General features: G+C 46.5%; 2 protein-coding genes across 7 annotated transcripts; both read left to right on the top strand.

The window, feature by feature from the left end:
* Positions 1–2,998: 2,998 nt before the first annotated feature.
* Positions 2,999–4,135, top strand: CCR8 (C-C motif chemokine receptor 8). The gene has a single exon (XM_006099750.3). It carries the CDS (start codon positions 3,007–3,009, stop codon positions 4,069–4,071), a length of 1,065 nt encoding a protein of 354 aa, XP_006099812.1. The 5' UTR covers positions 2,999–3,006; the 3' UTR covers positions 4,072–4,135.
* Positions 4,136–6,218: 2,083 nt separating this feature from the next.
* SLC25A38 (solute carrier family 25 member 38) lies at positions 6,219–18,751 on the top strand. Of its 6 annotated transcripts, XM_014465226.2 has the most exons (8): positions 6,227–6,630; positions 8,626–8,710; positions 12,843–12,964; positions 13,552–13,636; positions 14,298–14,477; positions 14,709–14,877; positions 15,646–15,812; positions 18,053–18,751. In XM_014465226.2, exons 2-8 carry the CDS (start codon positions 8,672–8,674, stop codon positions 18,173–18,175), a joined length of 885 nt encoding a protein of 294 aa, XP_014320712.1. In that variant the 5' UTR covers positions 6,227–6,630; positions 8,626–8,671; the 3' UTR covers positions 18,176–18,751. The 6 variants fall into 6 exon arrangements, with proteins under 6 accessions (XP_023619160.1, XP_014320712.1, XP_023619157.1 ...); XM_023763392.1 differs by lacking the exons at positions 8,626–8,710; positions 15,646–15,812 and adding an exon at positions 12,050–12,063 and having other exon boundaries at positions 6,219–6,614; XM_023763389.1 differs by lacking the exon at positions 8,626–8,710 and having other exon boundaries at positions 6,228–6,630.
* Positions 18,752–19,803: the final 1,052 nt, after the last annotated feature.

The following is a 19,803-nucleotide window of genomic DNA, read 5'->3' as shown; positions in this document are numbered from 1 at the left end:
ATGAACAGAGTGGATCCAGAGACATGGAATCATGGAACAGAGTGTGGAATCTAGGGGGGAAGGTGGGTGGGAGGTAATGAACCAAAGAACTTGTATGCATATACATATACAGTATATATAACCCATGTACACAGACAATAGAGTGGTGAAGGCGTTGGGCAGGGGTGGGGGATTGGAGGGGGTCAATGGGGAGAAAAAGGAGGCATCTGAAATACTTTGAACAATAAAGAGTTATTTAAAAATTTTAATTTTATTTATTTATTTAAAATATATTTTATTAATTTTTTTTTATTAATTTTTTTACAGAGAAGAAAGGAGAGGGATAGAGAGAAACATCAATGAGAGAGAAACATTGATCAGCTGCCTCCTGCACACCCCCTACTGGGGATGTGCCCGTAACCAAGGTACATGCCCTTGACCGGAATCAAACCTAGGACCTTTCAGTCCGCAGGCCAATGCTCTATCCACTGAGCCAAACCAGTTAGGGCTAATTTTTTTTTAAATTAAAAAAAAAAACCCACACAGGATGTCTATACGTAGGTTCAACCTCTTACCACAGAGGTATTATCACACATGCATGCAGACTCTGAAAAGAAGAAACTAGCAACTGGAACAAAGGCTGGAATTAAGGTATGTGTTAATCATCCTCGGAGAACAAGGATATAAACAGATAGGGACATGTTTATGTTCTTGGGAAGGAGGCTAAGGGGAGGATAATATTTCAAAGGTTTGCTATAAGTGGTAATTTTTTTTTAATCTTTGTATGTCCCACCTTACACAAATCCTGCATGTCTTAGTGGCTGCCTATGGCTCTGGCTGAGGGAACTGTGTTTGTAAAATATATTTGGGGTAAATACTTAAATAAATTAATATCTTTAAAGTTTTTTTATTTTTAATATATTTTATTGATTTTTTACAGAGAGGAAAGGAAAGGGATAGTTAGAAACATCGATAATAGAGAAACATTGATCAGCTGCCTCCTGCATACCCCCTACTGGGGATGTGCCTGCAACCAAGGTACATGCCCTTGACTGGAATCGAATCTGGGACCCCTTAGTCGGCAGGCCAACGCATAATCCATTGAGCCAAACAGGCTAGGGCAAAATTAATATCTTTAAAAATGGCTATCTTGCTTGGAATTTCAAATTAGAGAAAGGTGGCATAGTGAATAGGGATTTCTGAGTGTTCAGCAATCAAATGCCTTGAAAAATAGTAAGTGTAGATTGAAATTACTTTGAATGAATATATCAATTTGAGAAAAAATTATTTTTTTCTAATGAATTTATTGGAGTTGCATTGGTCAATAAAATTATACAATCAAACCAGTTCTCGAACATCTCCCATCTCAAACAATTGGGTTCTTGACCAAGTTATTCATGGAGAACATATCTTGGTTATTGGAATAAATTTTAGTTCTCAACCTGACAACCTTTTCAGGCTGATACAGCAGCATGACAAAAAAAAAAAAAAATCTCTCAGGCCACAAAGGAGAGAATACAATATGAGGTTACCTTAAATCTCACCTTGTTAACATCTCAGGATATTGTGCTGTGAATTTTTCCCCCCTGTGGTTGCTATTGAAATAGACGATTAGCACAATTTTAAAATATAAAGAGGCTATCAAGAGTGCTGATTTCGCTACAGGTGTGAAAGTGTTCATGAAACAATGGTCACAGGCAATTGAACAGGTAGAAAAGTTATTGATTTGGATAAATGAAAGGAAGTCAGCTAGTGACAGCATTTCAGAGGCAATGGTATGTGAAAAAGTGAAGATGCTGCATTTGACCTCCTGAAAGACACCCTTGGAATGAGTGCTGAAAGTGATTTGTTTAAGGCTCGTAGGGGATGGTTTGATAAATTAAGAAAAGAATTGTGTTTGCTTATAGATTAAACAGTACATTAAACATGTACTTTATACAAGAAAGGTGAAAACAATCATTTGGAGGTCTGGAACAAATTAATTCAATTTTCATTATTTCTAATGAGGAAAACTACAGTGGCTGTATCAGCCTGCATTCCCACCAACAGTGTATGAGGGTTCCCTTTTCTCCACATCCTGGCTAGCATTTGTAGATTCTTTAATCATAGGCATTCTGACAGGTGTGAGGCAATATCTCATTGTAGTTTTAATTTGCATTTCTCTGATGATTAGTGACATTGAGCATCTTTTCATATGTCTATTGGCAATCTGTACGTCCTCTTTGGAGAAGTGTCTGCTCAGGTCCTTTGCCCATTTTTTAATTGGATTGTTTGTTTTTTTGGTGTTGAGTTGTTTTTTATAAATTTTTGATATTAACCCCTTATCAATGCATCATTGGCAAATATGTTATCCCATTCAGTGGGTTGTTTTTTCATGTTGTTGATCATTTCCTTTGCTGTGCAAAAACTTTTTAGTTTGATATAGCCCCATTTGTTCGTGGGTTTTTTTTTCTTTTGTTTCCCTTGCCCAAGGAGATATATCACACACAAAAAAATTGCTACAAAAAAATTGCAGAGAGAGGGGGGGTCTTTGGTATCTCATCCTTTTCTTATGAGGACATCAGTTTAATCAGATCAGGGCGCCACTCATAGGACCTCTTTTAACCTTCATTACCTTTCTAAAGCCTTATCTCCGAATAACATCACATTGGGGATTAGGGCTTCAATATCTGACTTTCGGGGTGGACACACATAGGTCCATAACATTCTGCCCTCTAGCCTCACAAAATTCATGTCCTTCTCACATGCAAAATACATCCACTCCATTTCAACATCCTCCACAATCTTAACCCATTCCAGCATCAAAAGCTTCATCTAGATATCATCTAAATCAGGTCTGTGTGAAACTGAGCTATGATTCATTTTGAATTCTTGAGAGAGGAGCGAGAACGTTTAGTCTGAAACAGGGCTTTAAGACTTCAATATATGAGTTGGGAGTTGGGGGGAGGGGGGACGCATTCAGTCTGTACTTTTGAATTAAAATATTTTTAAAGTTGACTATCTCTGTGACCAGGTCCTCCTGCCTTGATGGATTATACACTCGAGCCCAACATGACAACAAGTGACTACTACTACCCTGATATCTCCTCAAGCCCCTGTGATGGGGAAGTTATCCAGAGAGAAAGCAAGTTGCTTCTTGCCATCTTGTACTGCCTCCTGTTTGTGTTCGGTCTTCTGGGAAACAGCGTGGTCATCCTGGTCCTTGTCATCTGCAAGAAGCTGAAGAGCATCACAGACATCTATCTCTTGAACCTGGCCCTGTCTGACCTGCTTTTTGTCTTCTCCTTCCCCTTTCAGACTCACTATCAGCTCGACCAGTGGGTGTTTGGGACTGTTATGTGCAAGGTAGTCTCTGGCTTTTATTACATTGGCTTCTTCAGCAGCATGTTCTTTATCACCCTCATGAGCGTGGACAGGTACCTGGCAATTGTCCATGCTGTGTATGCCATGAACGTGAGGACAGCCAGAATGGGCACAGCCCTGAGCCTGGGAGTCTGGCTGATCGCCGTCATGGCCACCAGCCCACTGCTAGTATTTTACCAAGTGGCCTCTGAAGATGGCGACCTCCAGTGTTATTCGTCTTACAATCACCAGACTTTAAAGTGGAAGCTCTTCACCCACTTTGAAATAAATATCTTAGGCCTGCTGATCCCATTCACCATCCTAATGTTTTGCTACATCAGCATCCTGCACCAGCTAAAGAGTTGCCAGAACAAGAACAAGACCAAGGCCATCCAGTTGGTACTCATCGTGGTGATTGCATCTTTAGTCTTCTGGGTCCCAGTCAATGTGGTCTTCTTCCTCACTTCCCTGCATGACCTGCACATCTTGGATGGATGTGCCATGAGCCAGCAGCTGATTTATGCCACCCATGTCACAGAAATCATTTCCTTCACCCACTGCTGCGTGAACCCTGTTATTTATGCTTTCGTGGGTGAGAAGTTCAAGAAACACCTCTCAGAAATATTTCAGAAAAGTTGCAACCACATCTTCCTCTTCTTGGGGAGGCCAATTGTCAAGGATATGGGGGAGAAACCATCCTCCTCCTACCAGCACTCCACCCGTTCCTCCAGCATAGACTATATTTTGTGAGGACGGTGCCTCAAAGTGGGTCTCTGCTTTCCCAGCCACTCCTCTTCCAAAGGACAAAAATGGTTTATACTGGGGTCTGAGTATCTTTTTAGTCTTAGAAATTTGGTTATAGACACAAGATATATTTCACATTAAACTTGTATTAGTAGGAATGTATTGAAGTTTTATATAGGAAACCCTTTCTCAAAAACACTTTCAAGTGCTGTTATAATTCTGATTTCAATGTTTTTGCATACCAAATAAAAGTATTTTGTTTTGAGTGACTGAAGTTTCTGGGGTAAAATGACTGGGCTTGTATAGCAGGGATCCAAAGGAGGGTAAAATTAATCAGGGCGAATTTTATTTTGTTACTTTTTTTTTTAGCTGTGGAATTTTAGGCAACTTACTTTAAATGCTTCAGTTAGTTTCCTTACATATAAAATACATACCTTTGATTTATGTGAAAGGATCATACAGGGTTACGAAGCTGTGTTCTGATGCCACCTACCTGCCACTCAGTAGCTGACAGTGACAAGAGTCGCCTGAAGTAGAACTGGAGCTTAGTTCTGTATGCGTTTGGTTATATGTGTCATATGTTAAGAATATGTCAAGGGAAGACTGAAGAACTATTCCAGATTGAAGGAGACTAAAGAGACATGACCGCTAACAAGTATATAATCCTAAATTGGATTCTAAATCCGGGGGGAAGTGCTGTGAAGGACCATTTGGGTACAGTTGGTAAAATCTGAATTTTACCAAAGGTGTGGACGGAGTCGGCGAAGAAGGAATGACACGGAGACAGCGTTCTCAGCAGCCTAGCCAGGATCTCTAGCCAAGTTCTGGTCAGGATCTCCACCCAGGTTCTGTGTCCATGTTCTCTTGCTAGGTTCTATCCAGGTTCTCCTGCCATGTTCTGTCTAGGTTCCCCACCCAAGTTCTTTAGCCCAGGTTCTGTCTAGGATCTTTTGCCATGTTCTCTCCCTAGGTTCTCTCTCTAGGTTCTCTGTCTAGGTTCTGTCTCTAGGTTCTGTCTCTTGTTGTCTTGTTACATCTGTATTTATACCAGCTGATTTTAATCCTATCAATTTCTTATCCCCATTCCTGGAGTAAAGATTATGTAGCTTAACCATGATTGTTTGTAGTTAAAGTGATTACCTACCCCCCTGGCACTTAGTTAAGGGGTTTTAGTCCCTCCCTAACTTCAGGGAAAAATCCCTACCTGGGGAAACAACCTTTCTCGGAGAGGCCCCCCTTGGTTAAAACACACAGCCCCCAAGAAGGGGAGCAAACATATCAAGAACAGTATCCCATATACGCCAGATCCCCTGAAACATATGCTGTGCAGATGCTTCTTCCCTGCAGCGACTATGTCAAACAGCAAGGATGTACCGGCTCCCAGCAATAACCCAAGTATGAAAGTATCAGAAAAGATAAAACAGAGAAACACCGCCCTGACCGGTTTGGTTCAGTGGATAGAGCGTCAGCCTGCGGACTGAAAGGTCCCAGGTTTATTTCCAGTCAAGGGCATGTACCTTGGTTGCGTACACATCCCCAGTAGAGGGTGTGCAGGAGGCAGCTGATCGATGTTTCTAACTCTCTATCCCTCTCCCTTCCTTTCTGTAAAAAATAAAAAAAATAAATTTAGCCGAAACCGGTTTGGCTCAGTGGATAGAGCGTCGGCCTGCGGACTGAAGGGTCCCGGGTTCGATTCCGGTCGAGGGCATGTACCTGGGTTGCGGGCACATCCCCAGTGGGAGATGTGCAGGAGGCGGCTGATCGATGTTTCTCTCTCATCGATGTTTCTGGCTCTCTATCTCTCTCCCTTCCTCTCTGTAAAAAATCAATAAAATATATTTAAAAAACAAAAAATAAATTAAAAAAAACACATACAAAAAAAGAAACACTTATAACAGCAACAGGTACAACAGTGAATGTTACCTGTTATTACTTACTAGGAAGTAAGCCCCATGAGGGCATCAATTTCATCTGTTTTATTCACTGCTGTATCCCCAGAGCCTGGAACAGCCCCCAAAACAAAATTCCTCCAGAAGTACCAACCATGCTCATGGGGGGGCAGAGAAACGGCGGGTCCTGCAGTTCCGATGTCTTCACCAGGTGGCAGTAGAGAGCGCGCCCTCACCTGCTCCAGACCAGCCTCCGACCCCGGAAGTTAAATCCCCGGGCTCTTTCTAGTTCCTCCAGCCTTCTCCACCCCTGATACATTGAGCCTAATCCTCTCCAGCCCTGAAGTCTGGGCAGGATGTGCCGGAGGGCAGAGCCGCGGTGTCTGCCAAGCGAGTGAAAAGCTGCCCGTGGTTCCCGGGCGCAGGCTCGTACGCCAGCCCGGAGCCACGCGCGCAGCCCGGGACCCCGCAGGTCCCGACGCCGGCAGGTGCAGACGGTAGCGAGCCCCCGCCTAGAAACGCGTCATCTCCTCCGGAGTCGCCAGGGCCGGGCCGGAGCTGCCGCCCACGGCCCCCCGAGCCCCGTGCACTCACAGACCTCCTCCATGATTCAGAAGTCACGCCCGGCGCTGCTGCAACCTCAGGATGTGGGGAGACAGGATGGAAACGCTTTATGGTAAACTGCGGGGAAAGGGAAGGCCGAGGGTTCTCGGGCTGCCGGCTCAGGGTAGGCTGCCAGGCTCAGCGGCCCTTTGTGGACCCTTTCCCGCGCCCCGGGTGCGTGCAGATTGGGGGATTGTCGAGAGTGAGAAGGAGGAGAGCATGGCAGCTTGGGACACACGAACAAAGGTCGGCGCCGGTGCAGGTGATTGTTATCTGGGTAGAGATGGCGGAATTGCCCTGGGCCCTGGGGGCCGGCTCTTCTAATTAGCGGGGAATGTGCACGTGAGGCCCCAAACGAGGTGCGAGCGCTACGGGTCGCCGCTGAGTTGGGTGCCTGGAGTGACAGAGGGGGAGGACAGTGGGCAGTTATTTGGACCATCTCAAGGCCCAGGAATAGCGCCGAGCCGGAGATGTGGCATCGCTGCGGCGGAGGGAGGGGCACCGTCGGGTCTCCAGCCCCGAGCGGGCCGGGAACAGGAGCGGTCGGCCGGCGCCGCGAGGCCACGCCCCCAGGCGTCCGGATTGGCTGCCGCGGTTGGGCCACCGAGTCCCTATTGGTGGTGACGGAGGCGGGGCTGCTGCGTCCAGCTCTGGCCTGGAGATTTATCGGATTTACAATTGAACTGCATTTAGGATTTCCTTGTTTACTTTTAAACATTTTCTTTTTTATTGATTTCAGAGAGGAAGGGAGAGGGAGAGAGAGAGAAACATCACGGATGAGAGAGGATCATCCATCTGCTGCCTCCTGCACGCCCCCTTCTGGGGATCTAGCCACAACCCTGCTTGTGCCCTGACCGGGAATAGAACCATGACCTCCTGGTTCATAGGTTGACGCTCAAGCACTGAACCATGCCGGCTGGGCTAGGATTTTTTTTTTTTTTAAGGGATGTACAAATTGCTTGGGGAACTAGTTTGCTGACTATTTAAGTGCTACTATTTGTGTACCTGTGTAGTATTGTTTGGTTCTTTTTGCCCTACAAAACAAAGAAACTGGATTACTCATTTTATTTACCTTGAATAATTTTGGCTATTTAGGAAGAAAACAAATAGTTATCGGCTCTATTTATATATTTGTCAAATATTTATTGAGCCAATAATATGCCTAAGTACTGTGCTGTGAAAAAGATAGTTTATGTAATGGAGGAGGTTCTTTTTTTAATCCTCACCTGCTTTTTTATTGGTTTTATAGGACACATTTGTAACCTGTGAGAGGAAGAGAGAGAAACATTGATGTGAGAGTGAAACATCGATCGGTTGCCTCCTGCGTGCAACTCAACCAGGGATGGAACCCAAAACCTGGGTATGTGCCCTGACAGGGAATTGAATCCAAGATCTTTCATGTACCAATGACACTCCAACCGTCTGAGCCACACCAGCCAGGGCTGATTCATTCATTTTTGACAGTTGAGCACCTACAGTGTACCAGGCTCCATGCTAGAGGTACCCATGAGCTGTACAACCAGGACCTGTCCTGGACCCTCAGTCATAGGGAGATGGGCTCAGGTGTGGTGGAAGCACGGATGGGGGTTAGGTCTAAGCCAGCCGTGAGCAAACTACGGCCTGTGGGCCGGATCCGGCCCGTTTGAAATGAATAAAACTAAAAAAAAAAAAAGACCATACCCTTTTATGTAATGATGTTTACTTTGAATTTATATTAGTTCACACAAACACTCCATCCATGCTTTTGTTCTGGCCCTCCGGTCCAGTTTAAGAACCCGCTGTGGCCCTCGAGTCAAAAAGTTTGCCCACCCCTGGTCTAAGCAGAGGCCCAGATTAATTAGACATGGGAGGAGCATGGGCAGAGTTCTCACAGGTGAGAAGAAGGCAGAGAGTCCATTGTAACTGCAGAGTGTAAGAGGCAGGAGGCTGAGAGCACAGGCAACAAAGATAAGATGGGGCCTGTTGATTCGTGGAAGGTTCTGCAAACCAGCAGTTTGGACTTTATCCTGTTGAGGAACAGAAACAAACAGTATTGTTTTTAAATTTTAATTCAAGTCTCTCCCTGAAGGTGTTTGCGCCTGGAAGCAGTGTGGTCAGATGTGCAGTTTTAAAAGATGACTGTGGCTGCAGGCCAGAGGAATCAAAGAGATGAGGTGAGGGAAGAGGTGGTGGCTGTCACCGAGGATACCGGCCCTGAGCTGGGATGACAGCAGGTGAATTTGAGAGCTGTTAGGTCCACAGCAGTTCTCAACCTGTGAGTCGCAACCCCTTTGGCGGTCGAACGACCCTTTCACAGGGGTCGCCTAAGACCATCCTGCATATCAGATATTTACATTACGATTCATAACAGTAGCAACATTACAGTTATGAAGTAGCAACGAAAATAATTTTATGGTTGGGTCACAACATGAGGAACTGTATTTAAAGGGCCAGAAGGTTGAGAAACACTGTGTTAGGAGGTAGGATGAGCAAGTGCAGAGGGGCCGAGTCAGGGGAGCTGCCCAGGTTTCTGGCTGGGGCAGTGGGTCGGTAAATGGCATGGCATTCACTGGGATAGGGCAGCCAGGAGAAGGAGCAGGTTGGGGTGAGGGAGAGAGATGAGTTCAGGTTTGGAAATGTGCCTGCGGCACAGCTGAGTACGTGGATATGTGGGTCTGAAGCTCTGGAAGGAGTTGCAAGTGTGGACAGAGGGCTGGAGATGGAGCCATGGGAGTGGACTAGTGTCAGGGAAAGAAGAGGAGCGTTTCCACCCAAAAAAGAGGCCAGAGAAGTGGGAGGCAATCCCTGAAGCCAGGAGAGAGCATCCCAAGACGAAGCCAGCAGTGGTCAACAGTGGAGCCAAGTGCCCACTTCAGGCTGGGAGTGTGGTGAAAAGAGCCTGAACTTGCCAATGGGAGGTGGAGGGGGCGTGTCTGGACCGAGGCTCCTGGGCTGGAGGTGTGGGTGTGGGTGTGGGCGTGGGCGTGGGCGTGGGTGTGAGCAGGGTGAGGTTGCCCTAAGAGGCTGCAGCTGGAGGAGATAAGAGGAACAGCAACATCTGCAGGCAGGCCGAGGGAAAGGAGACACAGCAGGGCAGCTGGAAGAAGAGAGAGAATCCCAAACTGAGAGGGGAGGCCATCAGCCATCTCAGATGCACCAGAGAAGCCATGTAAGAAACGGATAAAGACGGGAATGGGGTCCGGGGTTGCAGTGGGTCCTTGGCAAGCTCACAGGGCAGCTTAGTGGAGAAGCCTTGGCTGGATGGCAGGTGATGGTGGGGGCCTGAGGGGTGAAGAGGGAGAGATGACTGGCCGTGGAGCGGGGGGCTTGTAAGCTTGTTTCCAGGCAATGGAGAGGATGCCACTGGAACAGAAGAGGCCAAGAGTGCAGGGAAGAACACTCATTGGTGCTGTGAAGTCTCGGACGAGGCTGAGAAACACAACACTTGCTGGGGTCCAACCCCAGCAGGTCCAGGGGTCCCCAAAGGTGTGGACGGAGTCGGCGAAGAAGGAATGACACGGAGACAGCCTTCAGTTGATCAGCAGCCTAGTCAGGACCTCTAGCCAGGATCTCCAGCCAAAGTTCTGGTCGGGATCTCCAGCCAAGTTCTGGTTAGGATCTGATTAGGATCTGATGTTTATTGTCTTGTTACATCTGATGTTTATTGTCTTGTTACAGTCGATTTTAATCCTGTCAATTTCTATTGCAAAGGTTAGTGCGTTTCTTATCTCCATTCCAGGGAGTAAAGATTATGTAGCTTAAGCATGATTGTTTGTAGTTAAAGTGATTAACTACCCGCCTGGCACTTAGTTAAGGGGTTGTATCCCCTCCCTAACCTCAGGGAAAAATCCCCACCTGGGGAAACAACCTTTCTCGGAGAGGGGACCTTGGTTAAAACACATGGCGCTAAGGAGAGCAAACATATTAAGAACAATATGCTATATATGCCAGGTCCCTTGAAACATATGCTGTACAGATGTTTCTTTCCTGCAGCGACTGTGTCAAGCAGCAAGGATGGACCGGCTACCAGCAAACTTTAGGGGGATGAATATGTGTTAGCAGAAGGAGCAGGACCCGCTCCTTGGGGGAGGGGCTTTGTGACACAGACCTGTAGTGCTCCGTTTCACTGTTGTCTTGCCAATTCTTTTTATAAAAATATTTTTTTTTATTGATTTCAGAGAGGAAGTGGGGTGGTGGAGAGAGAGAAACATCAGTGATGAGAGAGAACTATTGATCGGCTGCCTCTTGCACATCCCACACTGGGGATCAAGCCCACAACCCAGGCATGTGTCCTTACTGGGAATCAACCACTGAGCCACTGGCCGGGTTGTCTTACCAATTCTACCATCCTTTGATACTTTTACAAGCTGCCTGAACGTGGTTATAAACTCCACTACTTACTGTCTGAACTTATCTAATCCTTTCTCCAACAATCTTTTATTTATTGATTTTTTAATATATATTTTATTGATTTTTTACAGAGAGAAAGGGGGAGAGATAGTTAGAAACATCGATGAGAGAGAAACATCGATCAACTGCCTCCTGCACATCTCCCACTGGGGATGTGCCCGCAAGCCAGGTATATGCCCTTGACCAGAATCGAACCTGGGACCCTTCAGTCCGCAGGCCGACGCTGTATCCACTGAGCCAAACCGGTTTCGGCTCCAACAATCTTTTAAGTAATTCCAGTTATAACTTTCGACTTGATCGTTTGATGGAATGTGGAATGATTTCTCTTCTCTGGAAAGCAAATATCACAGATCATAATCATTTTGGTTACATGATGTGCATAAAGGCAACTTTATATTAATCTTAATGGTGTTTTAGGACCATGTATGCCATTTATTTAAAAATAACAAGGGGGCCCTAGCTGGTTTGGCTCAGTGGATAGAGCATAGGCCTGCAGACTGAGGGGTCCCAGGTTCGATTCCAGTCAAAGACACATGCCCAGGTTGCAGGCTCGTTCCCCAGTAGGGGGCGTGCAGGAGACAGTCGATCAGTGATTCTCATCATTGATATTTCTATTCTCTCCCTCTCCCTTCCCCTCTGAAATCAATAAAAATATACTAAAAAAAATAAATAACGAGTCGGAGAAGACCGTTTTGAATGGAGCTTGCCAAGTAATTCTTTGGAGAAGGCTTTCTTTCTTGACTGGATTTTTATTTTTCACAGTATTTTTTAATTGTTTATCAAGAGCTATTCCTTGGCTCAGATATTCATGTTCCATAGTTCAGGGACTCAGGTCAGTGACAAACTTCCGTGGAACACAACCCAGAGAGATTCTTGACATTCCAGGGGCACTTTGCACTCTGAAAGATGTCAGCCTTCCTCATCTCCTCAAAATCTTTCCTGGGATCGTAATTGCTGTAGAAATCTGCATGTGTCTTCTTTCTTGGTTCAGCCACAGCACACTTACAGCAAGCTGCAACCCCGGGGATGCAGTGATCGCTCCAACAATATGAATCGCAGACGTGTGGCCAGAAGGCTGCACAGCTGAGGTCTTGTCAAAGCACTGGAAGGCCTGCTCGTCCTACTCATCTTAACACCAGCAGCGTCCTTCCTGATGGGGAAACAGGGCCCCCGATTGGATTTGTGCAAGTGACTTTTCACAGCCCCGTGTGACCGAGGCTGGGTCCTGGGGCATGCTGTGAGGGCTCTGCAGCTTGCCTGGGGGAGGACATTTAGTTTTTGATGGGTTGCTGCCCTTCCGGGTGGTGCCTCTGGATTCATCGGTGTGTATGACTTAGAGGAGAGCCAGCAAAACCAGCACAGGCCACTGGGCTACCGCATCCTCAGCCAGCTGCGTAGGTCTCAGAGAGATGGGTAGGTGTCAGGAAAGGGGAAGGTTTTAAATGAAGGAAACCCATAGGTTTCACAGGAAGTGGCGCCTATGGTCTTACACTGTGGCCGAGCTTAAGGTTTCATTTCCTTTGTCTTGTTCCTATAAACATCTGCAGGCCCTGCGGCCGGGTGGCCTGGAAACCAGCCGTTCAGAGTCCAAACACTGGACTCTGTGTTCAGTCGGTTTTGCTTTTGTGAAGATAAGGAGATGGGCAATCATTTTTATTGTGGGGACACAGATGAAATAGACATGTCGCCCAGTAGGAGCCAAGTTATCAATATGGAGACCAGAGAGCTCCCCTGCCGTGTACTATGCTCTCAACAACCTTGCAGCCCCTTTCACTACTGACTGCGCTTTCCCCTTCTCCCGAGCATGAAGCCAGTAGAGGGCGCCACCAGGTGGTTTCTAGGAGATGCTTCCACGGGTGAGGCCGCCTCCGCTGACAGCGTTCTCTTGCCCTGCAGTTGCACCCGGTGATCAAGGCTTTCCTGTGCGGCTCCATCAGTGGCACCTGCTCTACCCTCCTTTTCCAGCCCCTGGATCTCCTCAAAACACGCCTGCAGACGCTCCAGCCCTCGGCCCATGGGTAAGGCCTGCTGCCCCCCATTTCCCTGAGGAACTGGTCTCAGAACCTCTCTCTGGCCCAGGAGCACCTGTACCGTGTGAAGTCCACCTCCATTCTGTTGGCTGCTGGCTGTTGGAAGCAGGCCAGGCCCTACCTTCATGGGTTTTGTGTATATTCTTCTCTGTGAATATTTTTTTACATTAATTAGTGTAATTGATGTAATTTAATGTTGATTGAACGGGGTCCTGCCCTGAGCAGCTTCCTGGATCTGCCTGGGTGACATTTGCCTGTTATTGTGCTAGCCCGTCCTGTGCCTGTGCTGCAAGTATGGGGTGTCTTCCTTGCTTCCCCGTATTGGGTTCAGCACCGTGGGCAGTGTACTAAATATGCATGAACTGGAAGGATATAAATCAGGTTATTCCATTGTTTGTAGGATGACTGGACAGATGAACATGTAAGTGTCAAATCATGACACTTAAGAACTCCGAGATTCCAAGACGCACTGTAGATTCTAGGTGCCCTGAAGGGTCCACGCAGAGGAGTCTTGGAGCAGGGAGTTCCCCATGCGGATGTGGTCTGTGACTTTCCCTCCCTGTTGTCTGCCCCAGATCCAGGCGCGTCGGGATGCTCACTCTGCTCCTGCAGGTGGTCCGCACCGAGAGTCTCCTGGGCCTGTGGAAAGGGATGTCCCCTGTAAGCTGCCTTTTGGACCTTCTCTTGCACCCTCTCCTTCATAACCATTTCTCATCTACCCCACGTATCCTCCTTTAAGCAAACGGGAGAGGTGGGAGTGGTGGGAGGACCTGCGTGGTCTTCCTGCCTGTCTCGCTGTTGCTCCCTTTCTGTGTGAGGGCTGGGAGACATGCACCTGTACACTAACAAGGTCTAGTGCGCCTGTACACTAACAAGGTCTAGTGCGCCTGTACACTAACAAGGTCTAGTGCGCCTGTACCCTAACAAGGTCTAGTGCGCCTGTACACTAACAAGGTCTAGTGCGCCTGTACACTAACAAGCTAGTGCAGCTTCTACCTCACTCCCCTCCTCGGGTGGAGGGTAACTCTGAGGCATGTCCTCCACCTATGCCAGAGTTCCCCAAAGAGATTCCGTTGCCCATGGGAGTAACTGATTAGATAACACTCCCTCTGTTGCCCATGGGAGTAACTGATTAGATAACACTCCCTCTGTTGACCGTCTTCCCTCTCTCCTGTTGGTGTTCCCTCCACACCTTAAACCAACTGCTTGCATGCAGATCCTGGGTCCTTTGGGGAAACCCAGCTAAGACAGTATCTGATAGTGCCCGTCTTTGATTTCTTTCCTCCTCCAACTCTTACCACTCCCACCCCCTTCCCTGCAGTCCATTGTGAGGTGTGTCCCTGGTGTTGGAATCTACTTCGGGACTCTCTACTCTCTGAAGCAATACTTCCTGCGAGGCCATCCCCCCACTGCCATGGAGTCCGTCATGCTGGGGGTGGGCTCTCGCTCGGTCGCAGGGGTCTGCATGTCGCCTATCACTGTGGTCAAGACGCGTTACGAGGTGAGTTTGACCGCTTTAGGCCCTCGGGGTGGGTAAACAGAGTCCTGAAGCTCCTTGAGTTCAGTGGCCACTGATGTCACCTCCCAGAGAACCCATTTGAGTATTCAGGCCAAGCCATGTGTGAGCCAAGGCCCCAGTGCCCTGGTAAGGCCACCCACCCTGCAGTTGGCTTGCTTCAGTGCTCGCACCCAGGGCCACTGTGCGAGCCCCTGTTCTGTGCTTCCTTTGCAGAGTGGGAAGTACGGCTATGAGAGCATCTACGCAGCCCTGCGGAGCATCTACCGCAGCGAGGGCCACCGGGGCCTCTTCAGTGGCCTGACGGCGACACTCCTGCGTGATGCCCCCTTTTCTGGAATCTACCTAATGTTTTACAACCAGACCAAAGCCATCGTGCCCCATGGTACGGGTAAAGGAAGGTGTGGTGGGGAAAGGTCTCCCGCGTTCTCACCACTTTCCCTGCGACTGTGAAACTGTTCATTGCTCTTAGCAGCTCCAGATCCTCAGCAGAGTTTTAAGAACTGAGCCAGGGCCAGGCGCTGGGGTGCAGTGGGCAGCACAGACGTGGCCTCTGCTCTTTCACGTGCAGCCTTTGGAAAGGGATGTACTGTAATTCTTGGCGGGGGATGGGGCAGAACAGAGCACTTCTCCATAGGCCCTTAAGAATACTTCCTAAATTTGCCTGATTCTAAGATTGCAAGAGGACCACGTAAGTGATATTGTGTCCCAAGTACCTTAATGTCAGGAAGTTCATGACATTAGTTTGACACATTGTGGGTAATGTTAATTTTTTATCATGTGGATAAGGTAGCATCTCCATTGAAAACTATTATTATTATTATTATTATTATTATTATTATTTTGTAATTTGTATCTCTGTGGGGAGATACTTTGAAACTACATAAATCCATATAAAACTTCCCGTTCCCTTCATCCCTACGTTTGAGCATTAGTCATTGGTTCTTGTTGAATCAATTATGATGATTGTAAAAAGGTGAATTTTCACTCCATCAACACTTATTAGGTATATCTTTAAATTTTTTAATTCTTAACTTTGTTTGAATCCAGGACCTTCTGGCTATGGGGAAAAATTAGTGAGCAACTTGGCATTGATACTTATAAGATGAATGAGATTTATTTACAACTGCATGTTCCCTCTGTCCTATTTCAGACCAGTTGGATGCAACCCTTATTCCCGTTGTAAATTTCAGCTGTGGGATATTTGCTGGTGTTCTGGCCTCACTGGTGACTCAGCCTGCAGATGTTATCAAAACTCATATGCAGCTCTCCCCAGTGAAATTTCGGTGGATTGGCCAGGCAGTGACAATCATCTTCAAAGTAAGGCTGTACAATCAATATTTGTTCTTATTGTGCTTAAGGCACTCTCTCTAGAGTAGCAGTAGCCCTTATCCTTTACCCAGTAGAATCACCTGGGGAGCTTTTAAAAATCCCCACAACCTGGGCTGATTACAGCAGAATTTCTGGGGGGTGAAACCCAGGTATCAGAATTTTAAGTTCCCCAGTGGTTCCAATGTGTTGCCAAGATTGAGAGCCACTGCTGAAAACCTGTGGTCAGTGGTTTGTTTGTTTGTTTTTCCAGGGGCCCTATATTAGGACAACCTGTGATATTTGTTAAGCATGTAGATCAGGGGTCCTCAAACTTTCTAAACAGGGGGCCAGTTCACTGTCCCTCAGACTGTTGGAGGACCGGACTATAGTTTAAAAAAAAAACTATGAACAAATTCCTATGCACACTGCACATATCTTATTTTGAAGTAAAAAACCAAAACGGGAACAAATACAATATTTGTATTTGCATGTGGCCCGCGGACCGTAGTTTGAGGACCCCTGATGTAGATTGTAGGGTTCTACCCCAGACCTATCGAATCAGGTGATCTGGGGGGACTTGTCAAGGACCCAGGAGGAAATATAGTCAGAAAAAAAACCACAAGCATTTTGTTTCTCACATTTGCTCTTAAACAAATGGTGTTACTGAAGATAACAAGCACAGTAGACATAAATGCTTTGACGTACTATCTAGAGCCACTGAGTTGGCCCTTGGGAAGCATGTACTGTTATCACCCACCAGATACTCTTGTTTGCGGTAAATTTATCAGCTGTATCTTTAGATTTTTCTGTACTTCTCAACTTCTCTATGCAGCAGAGGAAACCTGAGCATATGCATCAAGTTCTACCCTAGATAAAAGCAGATATTTCTGAATCTGATCTTATCTTCACACTGCTTAGGTTGCCTGCTAACTTCTTCTCTATACCTAAAGTCACATAGTCTGAAAAAAAAAAAAAAAATATATATATATATATATATACTTATTGTTGATAGTATTACAGATTTCTCCCATTTTCCCTGCCCCCCCCCCCCCAGCCCCTACCTGAAATATATTCTTCAGTATATGAGAAAATGGCAGGAATGATAACAACAGGAATGAACAAATCAATTTAGATTATGGGGGATGAAAAAGAGGTGTTTTGTCTTTAATTCTTATATAGAGCCATCAAGAATATACATTGACCCTAACCGGTTTGGCTCAGTGGATAGAGCGTTGGCCTGAGGACTGAAGGGTCCCGGGTTCGATTCCAGTCAAGGGCATGTACCTTGGTTGCGGGCACATCCCCAGTAGGGGGTGTGCAGGAGGCAGCTGATCGTTGTTTCTCTCTCATCGATGTTTCTAACTCTCTATCCCTCTCCCTTCCTCTCTGTAAAAAAAATCAATAAAATATATTAAAAAAAAAAAAGAATATACATTGAGTTACCCCTCTCCCCGTCCCCCCTCCCTATAAAGCTCCCTCTAGGCAGAGAAATTGCCAAAAAGGCACCTGTTCCTTTCGCCTGGAGCCAGGGCCCAGGGCTGGGTGAGCAGACCTTGGTCTGGATTTCTGCTGCCACTGGGACCTAGTGCTTCTGTGCACTGCACAAGCTCTACACCTGTACAGCTAAGAAATGAATCCCCCGGGGAGGGAGTAAACCTAGAAAGAAACTTTAGCGAAGTCAGAAAGAAAAAAAAAAATTATTACAATGTTACTTTTGGTAATTGCATGGATATTAATTTCAGGAGGAAATTTTCAGCTTAGAGAACTCAAACCCTTGCCCAATGAAAGAAATACAATAGTAAAATGTACAGAAGCTCCTTTGGAGGAAGGGACAATACTAGACATGTCATGAATTTAACGACGCCAAAGTGCTTGTCCTACAAAAGGTTGCCAACTCCATTTCTTGGCCCTCTCATTGGTAAGAATGGCCTCCCTGGGACTTAGCACAAGGTGAGACTATTTCTACAGCAAATGTTGAAGCCTGGGTTTTTGGAGTCCAAGTGGATGGGACCTCCAAATTCTGCCCCTACTGCAGGGTGGCTGACCATCCTCTAGAAATATAGCCTCCTTTCAGGGTGAAAAACATTTTTTTTAAAGTTCATTGTCTTCTTGAGCTCACTAGTCATAGTTTGGACATTATTTATAAAAGTCTTCAGACTCAAAAATGGGGTACAGAGAGACCTCACTCTGTGGCGGGTATATAATTATATTGCTACTTCACAGAGTTTTGACATTCCTTTCCCTCCTAGGACTATGGGCTGCGTGGCTTCTTCCAAGGCGGTGTCCCCCGGGCCCTCCGCAGGACTCTGATGGCAGCCATGGCATGGACAGTCTACGAAGAGATGATGGCCAAGATGGGCCTGAAGTCCTGACCCGGGGGCACTGGGAAAAGATGGGATCTGTTGCCCTGCCTGGTTTCTGCCAAGAGCTGCTTCATCTCTAACCTGGACTGAGATGAGGTCCTATGGGGAAAGCCAGGCAGATATGTCACCTTGTTACCCAGTTCACGTAGCGAATAGGTGGGCCTGACTCAAGCTTTCAGAATCTCCCCGAAGAGGAGCCACTGAGACACACAGGACACGGGGGAGTTGGGAGAAGGGCGTGCACACCCTGCAAACCTGAGAGCATTTCCAGGGAGAGAGCTCTGTCGGGGGTCTCCGCGTCAGCCACCCACCTATACCACGGTGCCTCTTTGGGTCTGTTCTTTGCAAGGAATTGCAAAGCCAGAGAAGCTGTGGGCCACCTGCCATGACTGAGGAACTCCAGCGGGGGGGCTGGTTCTGCAGAAAGAGGAGTCCCTGTCACCAGGCCGGAGATGCTGTTGGGATGAGGAAGAAAAGGTGTCATGATGACTTAATTAGTTCATTAACCTGGCAGAGGCTCTGCAGAAGGGGGGACAGTGGCCTCCTAGCCTCTGTGTCCAAATAAAGGTTTTTTATTTTGTCCCAGCACTGTTTCAACTCTGAGTTCTGGCATTTTCTGCAGCTGAAGTCCAGATAAAGAAAATGAAGCACTTTATCATTGAAAACTGCTTGGAAAACCTAAATAGTGTCCTCACTCTGTTTTAAGACCTAGATAGGTCCAAAAATTTAGGACCTAAAATTGTAAACAGCGTTATGTTACTTGTTATCAGTTTGTCCATTACAAATACACAATTCAGTGATTTTTAGTAACTTTACTGCATTCATCACCATAAATCAATTTTAGAACACATTTATCCCTCCCTAAGATCTCTCATAGTTAACCCTCATTCTGGGCCCCAACCCCAGGCAGCCACTGGTCTGCTTTCTGTCTTAAATTTGCCTTTTCTCTATATCTCATGTCAATGGAGCCATACAATATGTAGGCTCTTGTGTGTCTGGCTTCTTTCACTTTGCATAATGTGTTTAAGGTTCATCTATGATGTGGCATATCCAACACTTTATCCTTTTTTATTTTTAATATATTTTATTGATTTTTTTTTTTACAGAGAGGAAGGAAGAGGGATAGAGAGTTAGAAACATCGATCAGCTGCCTCCAGCACACCCCCTACTGGGGATGTGCCCACAACCAAGGTACATGCCCTTGACCGGAATCGAACCCAGGACCGTTCAGTCCGCAGGCCGACGCTCTATCCACTGAGCCAAACCGGTTACGGCACTTTATCCTTTTTTAATGGCAGAATACTATTGTATTGTATGCCTAGACCCTATGTTATTTATCCATCAGTGAACTAATATTTTGTTTCCACTTTGGGGTTTTTATGAATGATGCCACTATGAACATTCATGTACACGTTAGTATGGATGTATATTTTCGTTTCCCTTGCATATACAGGGATGGCCAAAAATAGATTTGCATAATGCAAATCCTATATAATAAAGTTGTAATATGCAAATGGTTACACTGTGAAGCGTAGCAACCAATTGCATAATGACTGGATCACGGATCAGCAGGAGGGTGGGGCAGAGAGCTAAAAGCATGTGGTGGAGAGCTACGGGCAGGGGCAGATGAAGCTATG

Source organism: Myotis lucifugus, unplaced genomic scaffold (genome assembly GCF_000147115.1).
Source record: "Myotis lucifugus unplaced genomic scaffold, Myoluc2.0 scaffold_283, whole genome shotgun sequence".
NCBI classification, from domain to species: domain Eukaryota; kingdom Metazoa; phylum Chordata; class Mammalia; order Chiroptera; family Vespertilionidae; genus Myotis; species Myotis lucifugus.
This window is presented reverse-complemented; position numbering and strand designations above follow the sequence as displayed.

Excerpts from the sequence above, each read along its gene's own strand:
- CCR8 (XM_006099750.3), top strand. The coding sequence starts at position 3,007 with ATGGATTATACACTCGAGCCCAACATGACAACAAGTGACTACTACTAC.
- SLC25A38 (XM_014465226.2), top strand. The coding sequence starts at position 8,672 with ATGACTGTGGCTGCAGGCCAGAGGAATCAAAGAGATGAG. Across the intron at positions 12,965-13,551 it reads CTCCAGCCCTCGGCCCATGG|ATCCAGGCGCGTCGGGATGC; the intron begins GTAAGGCCTGCT and ends TGTCTGCCCCAG. Across the intron at positions 13,637-14,297 it reads TGTGGAAAGGGATGTCCCCT|TCCATTGTGAGGTGTGTCCC; the intron begins GTAAGCTGCCTT and ends CCTTCCCTGCAG.